This window comes from Schistocerca cancellata, chromosome 1, assembly GCF_023864275.1.
Source record: "Schistocerca cancellata isolate TAMUIC-IGC-003103 chromosome 1, iqSchCanc2.1, whole genome shotgun sequence".
In the NCBI taxonomy this organism is placed as follows: domain Eukaryota; kingdom Metazoa; phylum Arthropoda; class Insecta; order Orthoptera; family Acrididae; genus Schistocerca; species Schistocerca cancellata.
In genome coordinates this window covers 1,268,862,562-1,268,880,833 of record NC_064626.1, presented here as the reverse complement: position 1 = coordinate 1,268,880,833, position 18,272 = coordinate 1,268,862,562, and the positions used below count along the sequence as shown (strand labels likewise).

Here is an 18,272-nt window from a genome sequence, read left to right as displayed (position 1 = left end):
CTGCTACTTATGTGCCCTTGACCTAGCCCAGTATTCCTATCAGGGAAAAGGGACATGTAGTTTATCGCAGTAACCGAACCACGTGTCGTTCCTGGCACATCTTCAAATTGTTGAGAGGTGAAGGCTAGCGTAGAGGGAGACTGAAAAATTTTAATGGTCCGACGGATATTTGATCTCGCGACCTAACCTTTCCCAGTCAAGCGTGTTACTACTTTTCTTTTTTGTCCCATCTGTCTGCCATTTTTCGTCAGTAATTTGGTATGGATGTCTCATGAGGCCTCTCATATCCCATCGATGGAAACTTCGCTCAGTTTTTCAATTAGAGAGAGCAAACAGTTTCCGGACCGCACACGCTGAGCTAACATGTTGGCCACTACTAGACACCAGGCCCGACAAATCATTTATCTACTCTAACACGAGGGCGTGCTGGAAAGAAATGGCTGAGTTTTCTGTTAAAACTCTTAAAGCTTTTTAAATAAACTTAGCTCTGTTCTGTTTTTCTATTTCTTTGTTATTACGGATTTGGCAGTGTTTGTTACGGAGGGTGGCTGGATGCCTTTCCTGCCGCCACACCGAACCCCCCAGAACGGAAATAGTGTACGCCAGCTGATCTACTGGAAGCCATAAAATAGTGTGAATGTCTGCAAAAGTCTGTGAGTAGTGTAACTGAAGCAGAGCGTGGGGACCAGCCCGATATTCACCTAGTGGGATGTGGAAAACCTCCTAAAAACCACATCCAGGCTGGCCGGCATACCGGCCCTTGTCAGTCATCCGCCCGGTGGATTGGAGCCGGGGCCGGCGCTCCTACCTGAGTCCAGGTAGCAGCGCATTAGCGCTCTCGGGTACCCTGTCATGTAAATAAAATTAACTCTATTAATATTCTAAGTCTTTATTGTCCATGTCTACATACACTCCTGGAAATGGAAAAAAGAACACATTGACACCGGTGTGTCAGACCCACCATACTTGCTCCGGACACTGCGAGAGGGCTGTACAAGCAATGATCACACGCACGGCACACCGGACACACCAGGAACCGCGGTGTTGGCCGTTGAATGGCGCTAGCTGCGCAGCATTTGTGCACCGCCGCCGTCAGTGTCAGCCAGTTTGCCGTGGCATACGGAGCTCCATCGCAGTCTTTAACACTGGTAGCATGCCGCGACAGCGTGGACGTGAACCGTATGTGCAGTTGACGGACTTTCAGCGAGGGCGTATAGAGGGCATGCGGGAGGCCGGGTGGACGTACCGCCGAATTGCTCGACACGTAGGGCGTGAGGCCTCCACAGTACATCGATGTTGTCGCCAGTGGTCGGCGGAAGGTGCACGTGCCCGTCGACCTGGGACCGGACCGCAGCGACGCACGGATGCACGCCAAGACCGTAGGATCCTACGCAGTGCCGTAGGGGACCGCACCGCCACTTCCCAGCAAATTAGGGACACTGTTGCTCCTGGGGTATCGGCGAGGACCATTCGCAACCGTCTCCACGAAGCTGGGCTACGGTCCCGCACACCGTTAGGCCGTCTTCCGCTCACGCCCCAACATCGTGCAGCCCGCCTCCAGTGGTGTCGCGACAGGCGTGAATGGAGGGACGAATGGAGACGTGTCGTCTTCAGCGATGAGAGTCGCTTCTGCCTTGGTGCCAATGATGGTCGTATGCGTGTTTGGCGCCGTGCAGGTGAGCGCCACAATCAGGACTGCATACGACCGAGGCACACAGGGCCAACACCCGGCATCTTGGTGTGGGGAGCGATCTCCTACACTGGCCGTACACCACTGGTGATCGTCGAGGGGACACTGAATAGTGCACGGTACATCCAAACCGTCATCGAACCCATCGTTCTACCATTCCTAGACCGGCAAGGGAACTTGCTGTTCCAACAGGACAATGCACGTCCGCATGTATCCCGTGCCACCCAACGTGCTCTAGAAGTTGTAAGTCAACTACCCTGGCCAGCAAGATCTCCGGATCTGTCCCCCATTGAGCATGTTTGGGACTGGATGAAGCGTCGTCTCACGCGGTCTGCACGTCCAGCACGAACGCTGGTCCAACTGAGGCGCCAGGTGGAAATGGCATGGCAAACCGTTCCACAGGACTACATCCAGCATCTCTACGATCGTCTCCATGGGAGAATAGCAGCCTGCATTGCTGCGAAAGGTGGATATACACTGTACTAGTGCCGACATTGTGCATGCTCTGTTGCCTGTGTCTATGTGCCTGTGGTTCTGTCAGTGTGATCATGTGATGTATCTGACCCCAGGAATGTGTCAATAAAGTTTCCCCTTCCTGGGACAATGAATTCACGGTGTTCTTATTTCAATTTCCAGGAGTGTATTTATTTCGCAACATAGACACCCTGGCGACAGACATATTTCTCCTATCGAGAGACCGGTTCATTGATACCGTCACTGCAAACGTTTGACTTTTTTAACGGAGCTACAACGTCACCTCTGCCTGCGCCGCTTTGTCACTATCTGATGGAGGGTGATCGATGACAGTGAGCCCAATGCGCCGGACTGTTGCAGATTTCGCAGTGCTCGTTTGTGGTTTGGCTCTGTCCTGCCGAAGGAGAGGACGTTCCGCGAGTGGGCGAAATCTTCGGATTCGTGCTTTCAGTTTTATGAGTATCTCGCAGTGCCTTCCAGAATTTTTGATGGGGCTTTTAGGCATAAATTCCAAATGCATCGTACCCTGAATATCCCAGAAGTGCCTATTGATGGCATGGTCTTGAACTACTGTGGCGTCGGTGATCCTTTGTGGCGGAACACCACTGATGTTCTCTTGTTTTCGGGGTCAAAATGGTGAATGCAGCATCCATCAGCCATCAAATTGTTGTTAAGGTACCCATTACTTTCACGTTCAAAGCCGGCCGCGGTGGTCTCGCGGTTCTAGGCGCTCAGTCCGGAGCCGCGCGACTGCTACGGTCGCAGGTTCGAATCCTGCCTCGGGCATGGATGTGTGTGATGTCCTTAGCTTAGTTAGGTTTAATTAGTTCTAAGTTCTAGGGGACTGATGACTACAGATGTTAAGTCCCAAAGTGCTCAGCGCCATTTGGACCATTTTTCACGTTCAAAACACGAAAGAAATTGTTGACAAATCTCTGTTTCAAATGTGGGGAGTGAGCATTCGAGGTATCCATCGTGCATCAAGTTTTCTGTACCGCAATTCTGCAATGACGGTCTGTAAACGCTGTCGTGATAATGGTAAATTTATTTTAGAGCTGTGTCTTTGGTAAACGTTGATTTTATCTGATGAGGTCATCAACCCGATTCCGATGTGTCTCGTTGTTTGATGTACACGGTTGTCCACTCAGAGTTCTGTCACATACGTTGATGTCAGCACCACCGTTTCCCTCATTAAGAGCACCAACAGCCCGACATCGCACAACACTGATGACGGTACAATCATCATCGTGCACAGCTTTCATTTTTTCTATAGATTTCAATTGGAGCCACATTTTCTGCAGTTAGAAACTCGATCACAGCTTGTTGTTTCTCATGCCCCTACCTGTCCCCATGTTACAAGCTACAATTCGCAGCCCTTTAGCCACAGACGGCTGCAACTCGCGTCACCGAAGCGGGGAAGTCGATCGATTAATAAGCATGCATGATCGATATTGAGAACAGAATAAGAAATTTTATCATCTATCGTCGGGCATTTGCTGCTCTATGTGCACAAATGACGGACGCCACATTTATTTACACCGTCGGCTCGAAAACATCGTTAGGTGTAGGGAGTGCCTATGTTGTTGGCGACACCCCAAATCGCTTTCGGCTTCCCGACCAGTGTTCGGTTTATACTGCAGAGCTTTACGCTGTTCTCCAGGCTGTCCACTACATCCGCCGCCATCAGCGGATACAGTACGTTATCTGCTCAGATTCTCTCAGCTCTCTCCTCAGTCTCCAAGCTCTTTACCCTGTGCATCCTCTGGTCCACCGGATTCAGGACTGTCTGCGCTTGCTCCACCTGGGGGGCGTCTCGGTGGCGTTCCTCTGGCTCCCGGGACACGCTGGTATCTGTGGGAATGAGGCGGCCGATATAGCGGCCAAGGCTGCAGTCTCTCTTCCTCGGCCAGCTATTCAGTCGCTTCCCTTCACCGATCTACGGAGCGGTTTATGTCGCAAAGTTGCTCATTTATGGCATGCGCATTGGTCAATACTTCCCCGTAATAAATTGCGGGAAGCGAAAGCCCTTCCTTGCGCTTGGACCTCTTCCTCCCGAACGCGTCGTCGGGAGGAGGTAATTTTAGCTAGACTCCGGATAGGCACTGTCTTTTTAGCCATCGACATCTTTTAAGCGGCGATCCTCCCCCACTCTGTCCCCACTGCTCTCAGCTGTGGACGGTAAGACACCTTTTAATTGAATGCCCCTATTTTAATCCGTTACGCTCCCGTCTACAGCTATCGCCTGATCTATCGTCGATTTTAGCAGATGACACGCGCTCAGCCGACCGCGTTCTCCAGTTTATTAGTGACAGTGAAATGACGTCAGTCATTTGAAGCTTTTTTCGGGGACAACCACCCCCTTTCTGTAGTGGATTTTTAAGCATTCCTTCTATTTTTAGTTTCTCCAATTTTATGACTTTGTTCCCATTGCTGCTGGTATTCAATTTCGGTTTTTTACTGTCTTAAGTCACGGGCTGGGCGCTAATGACCATAGAAGTTTTGCGCTCTAAAACCAAAAACAAAAACAAAAAAAAAAAAAAACAAAAAGAATAAGAAATTTGGTGGCTTTACTTTTGAGCACGCCTTTGTGTATATACTGGGAAAAAGTTGCTAGCAAAAACCTCAAAAAGTTTTTCACCGATTCACTTCATGTTTTTGCACGGTAGTGCAATAAACATTCGAACGGGCATGGGCTATATATTTCTTTAAACAATAACGTACATTTACAGAACGAGATTTTCACTCTGCAGCGGAGTGTGCGCTGATATGAAACTTTGTGCCGCCCTCCATCGGTAATGCTGGAATTCAATGTTGTGTTGACTCACCCTTAGCCTTGCCAAAAGCTTCCACTCTCGCAGGCATACGTTTAATCTGGTGCTGGAAGGTTTCTTGGGGAATGGCTACCCACTCTTCACGGAGTGCTGCACTGAGAAGAGGTATCGATCCCGGTCGGTGAGGCCTGGCACGAAGTTGGCGTTCCAAAACAACCCAGAGGTGTTCTTTAGGTTCCAGGTCAGGACTCAGTGCAGGCCAGTCCTTTACAGGGATGTGATTGTCGTGTAATAATTCTGCCACAGGCCGTGCATTATGAATAGGTGCTCGATCGTGTTGAAAGATGCAGTCGCCATCCCCGAATTGCTCTTCAACAGTGGGAGGCAAGAACATGCTTAAAGCATCAATTTAGGCCTGTGCTGTGATAGTGGCACGCGAAACAACAAGGGGTGCAAGCCCCCTCCACGAAAAACACGACCACGCCATAACACTACAGCTTCCGAATTTTACTGTTGGCACTACACACGCTGCCAGATGACATTCACCGGGCATTCGCCATACCCACACCCTGCCATCGGATCGCCACGTTGTGTACCGTGATTCGCCACTCCACACAACGCTTCTCCACTGTTCAATAGTCGTTTGGCATTTAGCGGCATGATATGTGGCTAATGAGCAGCCACTCGACCATAAAATCCAAGTTTTCCCACCTCCCGCCTAACTGTCATAGTACTAGCAGTGGATCCTGATGCATTTTGGAATTCCTGTGTGATGGTCTGGATAGATGTCTGCCTATTACAAATTACGACCCTCTTCAACTGTCGGCTGTCTCTGTCAGTCAACAGACGAGGTCGGCCTGTACGCTTTTGTGCTATACGTCTCCCTTCCGGTTTCCGCTTCGCTACCACGTCGGAAACAGTGGACTTAGGGATGTTTAGCAGTGTGGAAATCTCGCGTACAGAAGTATAACACAAGTGACACCCAATCACCTGACCACGTTCAAAGTCCGTGAGTTCCGCGGAGCGCCCCATTCTGCTCTCTCACGATGTCTGATGGCTACTGAGGTCGCTGACATGGAGTGCGTGGCAGTAAGTGGCAGCACAATGCACCTAATACGAAAAACGTATGCTTTTGGGCGGTGTCCGGATTCTTTTCATCACATAGCGTATTTCCTTACAAATAATAGACACTTATTTATACTCATTTTGTCCGGAGCAGCAAGTAAGTTTTTGTATTATTTCAATTTCTCCTACGTACTTCTACAGTCTGTTACGACTAAAAGTTTCATAGCTCCCATAATTGCTAAGACATCAACTGTATGTACGGCGGCTTCCTGAGGAAGAGTATTCATTTGGTAAGTTTCCTTGAATGGTCGGTATAAGTCATATTTTACTCCCTTTTTGGGTCTTTGATCCTCCATATTAAAGGAGGTGATCAAAACTGTCGATGAAGTTTCACAGTTGTTGGACACGGATCTCGATCTTGAAACCCTGGTGCTCACCATGCAGCTAATATGATGGTGCAGCTAATCCTGGCATTCTTCAAGACTTAATGGAATTCTTCAAGACTTAAAAAAAAAGAGAGGCAAGACAAAGGAAAGAATAACAAATTAAGCGTATAACTTGTATCTTTTTAATTGTCTTTTTTAGTTCAAGTTTTGCCAGCTGTGAAATAATTTGATGTGTAATTGTTGAATTCTTTCTTGATTTTCTCTCACAATAACCCGTGCTCTATTAGAAGTTACATAGACACTTGATAAACGTATCTTGATAAACGTATCTGTGATTTTTAACCTCCCCACAGGCGTCCTAAATTTCAGTAAGTATTCCGGCTGCAAACACCGTGCGTTTGAACGAGGTCGCTCTCCGGGACCAAGACTGCCTACCCGGCTGTAAAAAAGCAGAAGGAATTAGTTCTCCACACGCTCTCATTTTCTTTTTATAGCCACCCGCTTCCCTCTCTTTCTCGCTTTCCCTCTGTCCAGGGCGAGCGAGACCGTTTGTGCAGGCACACAAGACAGAGTGTGGCGTTGTTCTTCCTTAATCGCACACCACACAAAATGCTTTTACGGCGTCCTGCCCTCGCTCTGGTGCTTGTGAGTAATGTAGGAGAAAATTGGGTCCACCTCGATGCGTTCCCAGAGACTGCGTCGCGAAGAATGGAGCGCGTGGAACTGCAAAACCAGCCGATATCATCGTTCTGTCCCTACTTCTGGGAGATGGGCGGGCTGCTGCAGAACAAAATGTTGTTCTTTTTAGATATGCCCTTAGGCTGAGAGTTGAGCAGAAGTCTCCCAACTGTGATTTACAGTACCAAAAATCTTCGTCTAAACCGGGGAACAGGACGTATTTTTAATTTTTTTCTGGGACAATGTTGTGCAATGTCACAGAAAAAAAGTATATATATATATATATATATATATATATATATATATATATATATATATATATATATATGTGTGTGTGTGTGTGTGTGTGTGTGTGTGTGTGTGTGTGTGTGTGTGCGCGCGCGCGTGAGTGCGAGTGTGTTATCTATAGAAACTATCTATATCCGGATCCCGGTCCAGCTACTGCCGGGTCTGGGTGCTGACGAGTCCTCTCCATTTGGCTCGGTCCTCCCACCACTTTTCTTCCTCCACTTGCTGCCAGGTCACACCTCTCCTTTCAACAGATACTCTCACTCCCATTTTCCACCGTGTTCTTGGGCGCCCTCTAGGTCTTTTCCCATCCATCTTTAGTTCTTCCATAATTTTGGGGAGTCTCTGCCCATGCATCCTCTTAACATGCCCATACCATCTTAATCTCTTTCTTTCAATTTCTTCTCTCATACTTTTTTGTTTGAGGTCCTTTCTAATCTCTACATTCCTTACTCTGTCCATTCTTGTTTTTCCCTTAACTGCTCTGAGAAATTTCATTTCCCCTGCTTGCAGTCTGCTCTAGTCCCTTTCTGTCATTGTTCGTTTCTCCACCATAGGTGACAATAGGGATGTAATAATTCTTATACATAAGGAGTTTTACTCTTTCTGAAACTTCATTGTTCCAAATAAGATGTTTTATTGTTTGGTAGAAATTGCCTCCCTTCTGTAACTTCCTATTAATTTCGTTAGATATTCTTCCATCCCTAGATATTTCACTCCCCTGCTTGCAGTCTGCTCTAGTCCCTTTCTGTCATTGTTCGTTTCTCCACCATAGGTGACAATAGGGATGTAATAATTCTTATACATAAGGAGTTTTACTCTTTCTGAAACTTCGTTGTTAAAAATAAGATGTTTTGTTGTTTGGTAGAAATTGCCTCCCTTCTGTAACCTCCTATTAATTTCGTTAGATATTCTTCCATCCCTAGACATTTCACTCCCCTGCTTGCAGTCTGCTCTAGTCCCTTTCTGTCATTGTTCGTTTCTCCACCATAGGTGACAATAGGGATGTAATAATTCTTATACATAAGGAGTTTTACTCTTTCTGAAACTTCGTTGTTAAAAATAAGATGTTTTATTGTTTGGTAGAAATTGCCTCCCTTCTGTAACCTCCTATTAATTTCGTTAGTTATTCTTCCATCCCTAGATATTTCACTCCCTAAATAAGTGAAACTTTCTACCACTTTGAGGGGTTCTCCATTCAAGGTAATATTTCCGTTGATTCCTTTCTCCCTTCCAAATACCATTACTTCACTCTTATCTTTATTTATTTTTAATCCATATCTTTTCATTATTTCCTTCCACGCATCAAGCTGTAACTGTACATCTACCTCTTTATCACCCCATATTACCATATCATCTGCAAAAATCATATTTTTGTCTTTTTCTTTTACTATATCTTTAACTGCCCTATTCATTCCCTCCATCACACCATTAAAAAGCGCAGGAGATAGAATACTTCCTTGCTTAAGTCCTTGTCTTATTTCGAAGTATTCAGATTTCCCCAATGGTGTTCTAATTCTACAATTGTGGCCTCTGTACATTGTCTTTATAACATTCATGTATCCATCTTCTATATCTATCTTCTTCAGTTCTTCCCAGAGTCTTTCCCTGTCAACTGAGTCATATGCCTTTTCTATGTCTATAAAAACCATTATCACCCTTTTGTTATACTCCCAACTTTTTTCCATCAGTTGACGGATAGAAAATATCAGGTCGATTGTGCTCCTTCCTTTCCTAAACCCATGCTGTTCTTCACTCAGCTCCTTTTCTATCTTTTCACTTATTCGATTTAGTAAAATTCTTTCAAAAATCTTGGCTGTATGACTCATGAGGGTTATTCTTCTGTAGTTTTTACAAAGTCTTTTATTGCCTTTCTTGGTGATGGGAACAATGTCTCCTGTTCTCCAGTCGCCAGGTATTTTACTATTTCTCCACACGCTTGATAGTACTCTATAGAGCCACTGCATTCCACTGGACCTGCTGCTCTTATCATGTCCACTGATACTTCATCAGGTCCTGGGGCTGCCCCAAATTCATCTTCTCCACAGCTTTTTCCATTTCTTCCCGTATAATTTGTCCTAATTCTGCTTCCCAACTTCTCTCAATTTCTTCATTATTTGTTGTTTCCTCGTGTACCTGCTCCTCAGCGTTTAACAGCTTCTTAAAATGTTCTTTCCAGAGATCTTTTATATTCCCTGGATCTTCAATAATGGTACCGTCCTCTGTTTCCATCTTTACTGGTACTTCAGAAACTGCTGAGCCGATATCACTTATTCCTACCTCTACTGAGAGAGGGCTACTACGGAGAGGAATTTCAGTTGACTGTTTTGAGCTACTTTGTGTGTGAAAAGATTTACAAGGGTAGAGCATTGTAACGTTGAAATAATGACAGTGTACTTGTTCCTTCATTTTCTCCAATTCGGACACACTTCAACGTTGACATCACACCATGCATTATACACTGAGGTGACAAAGTCATGGGATACCTTCTAATACAGTGTCGGACCTCATTTTGCCCGTCACAGTGCAGCAGCTCGACTTGGCATGGAATCAACGAGCCGTTGGAAGCCCCAGGCAGGAATCCTCAGCCTTGCTGTCTCTATAGCCGTCCGTAATTCCGAAACTGTCGCCAGTGCTGGATTTTGGCCTGGAACTGACCTCTCGAGTACGTCTCATAAATTTCCATTGGATTCTAGTCGGGTGATCCTGGGTGGCCAGATCATTCGCTCCATTTGTCCACCATGTTCTTCAAATCAGTTACCAACAATTGTGGCCCAGCAACATGGCGCATTGTCATCCATGAAAATTCCATCGCTGTTTGGAACTGGTTTCCAGGTAGCCGAACGTAACCATTTCCAGTCAATGATCGGTTCAGTTGGACCACAGTCCGTACCATGTAAACATAGACGACACCGTTATGGAGGCATCACCAGTTTAGATGATGATGATGATGACTGGTTTGTGGGGCGCTCAAGTACGTGGTCATCAGTGCCCATACAAATTCCCAACCTTTGCTCAGTCCAATCTCGCCACTTTCATGAACGATTGTAACGCCGGAAATGCATATCCTCCTATTTCCATTTATTGTACTATAAATTTGTTTTCCTTATTTTTGTTACCTGAATATATAACATTTCTGTGTCTTCGTATATTGTAATTGTTTTACTATTTGTATATATATATTTATGAATTTATGTCGATGTATAATTAGTTTGTTTCGTAAATATTATTTGTATTTTTACGCTGGGTCTTGCCTAGGGAAAACTGCTATCGAACGATTACATCGATAGGTCGTGTGAAGAATAAAAGTGTGTAGGATCTTTGGTAGTGTTAACTCTGCCGCGTGGAGCGCGGGCAGAGAGAGAGTCTGGCTGGGGTAGTGCAGTGGAGCAGGTGTGTTGTGTGACGCTCCCGCGAGTTGCCGCGCTTTCGGGGATTGGCAGCATGTAATTGCGCTCGACTTGCGATGATAATTTCTGACATGGTGTCGCAGACGGGAAACATTAGCTAGCGCACATCAAGAGCCCGTTTCGTCTGGTGATCGTGTCGAGAAGAAGGCGCGCCAACATCCAGCTTCTGCAACAGCGACGGCCGACAATGAGTGACTGTCGCCACCTCCTCGATCGACGGCTTCAAACCTTCAATCAACCAACAAAGAAGACTGGGAGCACGTAAAGTTTTAGAACTGTATGGCAGACCTCAGCTTTTCAAACTGTACCATTTTCGTAACTATAATTACAGCAACTTAGCGTGAACATTTGTTGCTCATTGTCCCAATTGCATTACCAAGCAGGGTCCCTTCCTTTTCCGGAATGAACCCGAGTGTCGTTGAAATTCAAACGCCAGCATTAAAATAATAATATAGCATTTCACTGCTTTAATTTGAAAGTTCAGTTAAAGTTTTCATAGCTGGCTACAATATTTAGATTGCACAAGCACAAATTAAGAGTGCGAGTTTTGTTACCGTATTTTAGCTTACCTGTGACTGCAGCTCGGCTTGGTCCGTACTAAATTTTACTATTGTTAAGTGTTCAGAATCGTTTAATTCAAGTTCAAAGTTAAATCTCTTCTTTCTAAATTGCGTAGATTCAAGTAGCTTTAGAAATGATTGTTGAGGTAGTCCAAGACTAACTGTATTTTACTGAATTTCGATGTGCTTCAGAAAGAAAGCTCACTATTAACTTCAGTCACTAAATTAACTTTCGATTTTCCTGTTTTATTAATTCTTTTGCTAAATTAAGTCAGGGTGTAGCGAAATTTATTACTTCTGACAAACTTTCAGTTTTCACACTACACGTGTCAACCTTCAGTTGCCACGCTTCTAGTGCTAATTATATGTGTAATAACCTTTCTTTTTCAGTTACTATAGTAATTGTCCTTAGGACTGGCGACCGTGATTTCCCCCAAATCTCAAATACCTAATTACCGCTAGTTAATTGTTAACGTAACGGCTGCACATTTACTTTCTTTATTAACTTTACCCCTTTTCAAAATTAATTTCCACCAGTTTCATTAGCGCTTTTCCTTTCATTTAGATGTAACCCTTTCCTCCCTCTTTACCGACAGGTTAACTTCGGTGACGATTGCTTTCCCAAAATCCCCATTAGGTACACGCGGTTTCATTTTTCACTGTCATTAAGGTCGATAAGTGAGGGGGAGGTTACACGATGATGAAATGATGAGGACAAAGCAAACACCCAGTCATCTCGAGGCATTCACCAGTTTACACAGCGCCTTGTTGACAACTTGGGTTCTTTGCTTCATATGCTCTGAGCCACACTCGAACCTACTATCAGGTCTTACCGGCTGAAATGATCTGTCCAAGGCTTGAGGTTGTCTAGGGTCCAACAGATGTGGTCACGAGCCCAGGAGCGACGCTGCAGGCGATGTCGTACTGTCAGCTAAGGCACTCGCGTCGGTCGTATGCTGCCATTTCTCATACGGGCCAGATTTCGCCGCACTGCCCTAACCCATACATTCGTCGTACGTCCCACATTGATTTCTGCGGCCATATCACGCAGCGCTGCGTGTCTGTTACCGCTGACAACATTACACAAACATCGCTGCTGTCGGTCGTTAAGTAAAAGTCGTCGGCCACCGCGTTGTCTGTGGTAAGAGATAATGCCCGGGCGATGTTATTGTCAGCACACTCTTGATACTGTGCATCTCGGAATACTAAATTTCCTAACGGTTTCAGAAAATGAATGTCCCATGCATCTAGCTTCATCTGCCATCCCGCATTCAAAGTCCGTTTAATGCCCGTCGTGCGGAAACGTTTCCACACGAATCAACTGAGTACAGGTCACTGCTCCTCCAATGCACTGCACTCGTATACCTTGTGTACTCGATACCACCGCCACCCGTACGTGTGAGTATTGCTACCACGTGACTTTTGTCGCTTCAGTGTATAAAAGCTAGCCGCCCGCCCAGGCTGGGCTTCGCATTGGCATCCTCTTCGTGCGAAGAGTCCACGGCAAGGCCACTAACATATCCCAGGATTGATTTTATCACCCTTTGCTTGTTTGCTCCAGACATTTCTGCACTCAGTACGGCATTTGATGGAGTGCCAAATGTGAACATACTGGTCTCAGTCCAAAACAAGAGGCTGGAACAAATTGAGCCTATTTCAGATGTAATTAAAAACCATTTTCATTCGACAGGGTTTTCTAGCAGCTGACTAGCTCTCTTAACAGTTTGAACTCCCTGTACTGAGGACAAGTTTGCTTACCCTGAAGGTGGGTCAACCACAAAGTTCTTTATTTCAGTGTTGTGCTCTCCAGTTATCAAATTCAAATGGTTCAAATGGCTCTGAGCACTATGGGACTTAACATCTATGGTCATCAGTCCCCTAGAACTTAGAACTACTTAAACCTAACTAACCTAAGGACAGCACACAACACCCAGCCATCACGAGGCAGAGAAAATCCCTGACCCCGCCAGGAATCGAACCCGGGAACCCGGGCGTGGGAAGCGAGAACGCTACCGCACGACCACGAGATGCGAGCTCTCCAGTTATCACCTTGGCACATAACTTGTCAGCCAAACTGCATACCTGGAAGACGAAGTTCATTATGCAATATAACAGACCCATTTCTCCTTTGCATTTTCCATCACTTGGCTAACACCCACCTGTCCTATCATCCATTCGGACCGACAGTCCGGAGGTCCAGCCGCATCCTTGCTGTTACGGGTCTCAAACTAACCATAACACCCCAACCACCCCCATAAAGTCAATTAAGACAGACTACCATAATATGAAGTAGGGAAGAGTTATCTTGGCAAATACGACATCTTTGCCGATAAGCTAACACCAAGAAGTTTTGATAACAACAACATTATACATCACCGAGAGTTTTTGTTATGGGAAGAAACCTCAGATTTAATCAATGGACAAATATCCAAGTGATAATTGCAATTAATATATTGAAAGCTAAGTCCAAGGTGATGTTAGTCAGAGATAACTTTTATGTGGAAGAGAGTTGTAAGCGCAACGAAGAAGTTCAATGCGCCTACAATACTCTTTGACAGAATAAGTCGCTTGCTGGCTCTCGTCCTGTAAAGACGTGCCAGAACAATTCTTGTCTTAGTTAATAAGAGTACGGGACGCGGCGAGATTGTTTTGAGTCCAGAAGTGTTTCTCGAGTGACGTGATTCACGAACTTCGGAAACTGATTTTCTAAGCAGACAGGAACTGATAGACGCGTTTAACCGTGCATAACGGGTTAATTGAACTTTATTGACGAAACTAGTGAATATTGGACTTGACTTTCAAATAGTTGGAACTAAAAGAAGAGTGGATAGTATATCAAGGGACTACCCTCAATTGGCCCGCATCTCGTGGTCGTGCGGTAGCGTTCTCGCTTCCCACGCCCGGGTTCCCGGGTTCGATTCCCGGCGGGGTCAGGGATTTTCTCTGCCTCGTGATGGCTGGGTGTTGTGTGCTGTCCTTAGGTTAGTTAGGTTTAAGTAGTTCTAAGTTCTAGGGGACTTATGACCTCAGAAGTTGAGTCCCATAGTGCTCAGAGCCATTTGAACCATTTGAACCACTACCCTCAATTAGTCTCGAGTAGGACACAATTACGCCACTTCACGAAGATAATACAATTACGCTGAAGAGTCAAGTTGTAATTGTCAAGAAACTTGATTTCAATAGAAATGACTTTACCAACCAACTGCGTGTGCGTGTGGTGCGAAAGTTATAAAGCATTTAGTGGCCAAGGAACAATAAACTGTTCGTTCCAAGTGAAATATCAAGCGCGGAGTAATTTATTAAGAGATTTAATCGGTGATACTTAACCAACGACTGTTCAGCAGGGACAATTTAATCTGAATATCAAAATACCTACTTCATTAAGTGAAAAGAGAACTTTTGGACTTTTTTTTAACATTACGGCGTAGGTTCACTCAGACGTGATCAAAGAGTATCTGTGGATCTCGCTTCATACAGGTTCAACAACTCCACAGCAACGAGCCAACAACGTACGAGAAGACTGATAATCACAATGTTTCCTCGCAATTGGCGGTGAGTACGATGCGGATGAGATAAGATTTAACAGCTACTGCATAAATCTTCAATCTTAAATCAGAAGAAGCATCCATCGTACGGCTTCGCATTCCTGTCTGCCGTTCACCAACGGGGACCTACGTCATCGCGCGTCGTGTCCCAACTCCACTGCGAGAGCTGTGGCAGTAGCAGCTCTACGGCGTCGACAGTATCAGCACGCGGTTGGAGTGCGGGGATCCCACATAACGTACTCAGCCCGGAGCCTCTATGGTCCGATGGCGCTACTCTTCCGCCGCCGGTTGATGTTCCACCTTTGGTAACACTGCCGACAACCGCGCGGCTGAGTAAAAAAAATGGTTCAAATGGCTCTGAGCACTAGGGGACTGAACTTCTGAGGTCATCAGTCCCCTAGAACACACGTCCAGACATCAAATATATAAAATATATTATAGGAAACAAAAATTGCGATGTGTAAGATTGTAGAGTTACAAGGAAGACAATTGAAATACTTCTTGCTGTGTGAAAATATCAGAAATATTACAGACAGCATGCAGATTGTCTAAAGTATGGTACAGCACAGAGACGGCATCACACCCATGGAATGTAGTTCTCTACAGGTTGTGACACAAACAGGAAATTAGTTACAATAGCAAAGCAGTCTAAATTTCATAGTTGCGGAACTTGCTGACAACTTCACTAGAAGCGTCAGATTTCCAGTTGACAGTGCCGCGAGCACCCCAGTGTATATTTGCAACTCCCTCTGAACCCCGGCGGCGTGCCTGGGGGGCACTCCCTGAGGCACTTGTGCTGCCACCTTCACCTGCAGTTTCAGGCAGCATCCTATCTTTCGTCTTCAGGGTGGTCCAGTGCATTGACGAATGAACGTGTTCCTTCATTCCAACCCATTGCTTGTAGCTGATGGCAATGCCACTATTGCGCCACTTGTCGTAGTTGCTTCTTTTCTCGGGGTCACAAAGGACTTCCTTTGCTTCCTGCAACTGCTGAAACTTCGCTTCGGCTTCTTTGTCGCCCTCATTCTTGTCCGGGTGGTACTGAACAGCTCTGACCTTGTACACTCCTAGAAATTGAAATAAGAACACCGTGAATTCATTGTCCCAGGAAGGGGAAACTTTATTGACACATTCCTGGGGTCAGATACATCACATGATCACACTGACAGAACCACAGGCACATAGACACAGGCAACAGAGCGTGCACAATGTCGGCACTAGTACAGTGTATATCCACCTTTCGCAGCAATGCAGGCTGCTATTCTCCCATGGAGACGATCGTAGAGATGCTGGATGTAGTCCTGTGGAACGGCTTGCCATGCCATTTCCACCTGGCGCCTCAGTTGGACCAGCGTTCGTGCCGGACGTGCAGACCGCGTGAGACGACGCTTCATCCAGTCCCAAACATACTCAATGGGGGACAGATCCGGAGATCTTGCTGGCCAGGGTAGTTGACTTACACCTTCTAGAGCACGTTGGGTGGCACGGGATACATGCGGACGTGCATTGTCCTGTTGGAACAGCAAGTTCCCTTGCCGGTCTAGGAATGGTAGAACGATGGGTTCGATGACGGTTTGGATGTACCGTGCACTATTCAGTGTCCCCTCGACGATCACCAGTGGTGTACGGCCAGTGTAGGAGATCGCTCCCCACACCATGATGCCGGGTGTTGGCCCTGTGTGCCTCGGTCGTATGCAGTCCTGATTGTGGCGCTCACCTGCACGGCGCCAAACACGCATACGACCATCATTGGCACCAAAGCAAAAGCGACTCTCATCGCTGAAGACGACACGTCTCCATTCGTCCCTCCATTCACGCCTGTCGCGACACCACTGGAGGCGGGCTGCACGATGTTGGGGCGTGAGCGGAAGACGGCCTAACCGTGTGCGGGACCGTAGCCCAGCTTCATGGAGACGGCTGCGAATGGTCCTCGCCGATACCCCAGGAGCAACAGTGTCCCTAATTTGCTGGGAAGTGGCGGTGCGGTCCCCTACGGCACTGCGTAGGATCCTACGGTCTTGGCGTGCATCCGTGCGTCGCTGCGGTCCGGTCCCAGGTCGACGGGCACGTGCACCTTCCGCCGACCACTGGCGACAACATCGATGTACTGTGGAGACCTCACGCCCCACGTGTTGAGCAATTCGGCGGTACGTCCACCCGGCCTCCCGCCTGCCCACTATACGCCCTCGCTCAAAGTCCGTCAACTGCACATACGGTTCACGTCCACGCTGTCGCGGCATGCTTCCAGTGTTAAAGACTGCGATGGAGCTCCGTATGCCACGGCAAACTGGCTGACATTGACGGCGGCGGTGCACAAATGCTGCGCAGCTAGCGCCATTCGACGGCCAACACCGCGGTTCCTGGTGTGTCCGCTGTGCCGTGCGTGTGATCATTGCTTGTACAGCCCTCTCGCAGTGCCCGGAGCAAGTATGGTGGGTCTGACACACCGGTGTCAATGTGTTCTTTTTTCCATTTCCAGGAGTGTATTCAGCGACAATCTGTTCTGTTGTGGAATTCTCGTCGCAACCGAGCAGCGCGTAGAAATCCTCCTCCTCTTTGCGGGTGTAATTGAGAATGCTGTCTATGGCGCTCATCTTGAAGTGTTCTCTTGTTTTCCGCCTGTGTTTGGCGCTCGACTTCCTTGCACTGTTATCGGGCAGCCGTGGATATACCGCCGCGCTTACTAGCGGTTCTGCCCCGACATCACACACGTCCATGCCCGAGACAGGATTCGAACCTGCTACCGCAGCGGTCGCGCGGTTCCTGACTGAAGCGCCTAGAACCGCTGGGCTACTGCGGCCGGCGCTGACACCGGCCCATCTTCGCCAACCCGTTCCGGCCTGAGATTCATGGCACACTTCTGCCGCCGCCCGCCTCCTGTGGATCGGCAATTTCAGCGCCCGTCTAACTCGGAAGCCGATAGATTACTTGTACCACCAGCTGCCTTTATCTTCCACCTGCACAGCGAAACACTCGGCCATTCCATTCTGTGCCACTACAAGTGATGTCAGAGGTACCGATGGAGACTGTAGTGGTGGGTCGACATTTGCAGAAGCAAAAATCGATCCAATTAAGTAGCAGCTCGTGCACCGTATAATCACTCATGGGTCCTTGCGCCAAATTTTTGTCCTCTTCCCACTGTCCCCTTCCTCACAATGTCAGCTGTAGACTTAGTTATAGTAGACAATGCAGAACAGAACTGTAATCGATCGCGAAATCTTTTTATTACGGAAAATCTAGATTTCAGCTACACTACTGGCGATTAAAATTGCTACACCAAGAAGAAATGGAGATGACAAACGGGTATTCATTGGACAGATATATTATACTAGAACTGACATGTCATTACATTTTCACGCAGTTTGGGTGCATAGATCCTGAGAAATCAGTACCGAGAACAACCAC

The 18,272-nt window shown here is 46.8% G+C and overlaps 1 protein-coding gene across 1 annotated transcript; it reads right to left on the bottom strand.

Annotated features, from left to right (window-relative positions):
* Positions 1–15,431: 15,431 nt before the first annotated feature.
* Positions 15,432–17,558, bottom strand: LOC126163616 (J domain-containing protein-like). The gene is made up of 2 exons (XM_049920182.1): positions 17,355–17,558; positions 15,432–15,930 (listed from the first exon to the last, which is right to left on the bottom strand). Exons 1-2 carry the CDS (start codon positions 17,459–17,461, stop codon positions 15,516–15,518), a joined length of 522 nt encoding a protein of 173 aa, XP_049776139.1. The 5' UTR covers positions 17,462–17,558; the 3' UTR covers positions 15,432–15,515.
* Positions 17,559–18,272: the final 714 nt, after the last annotated feature.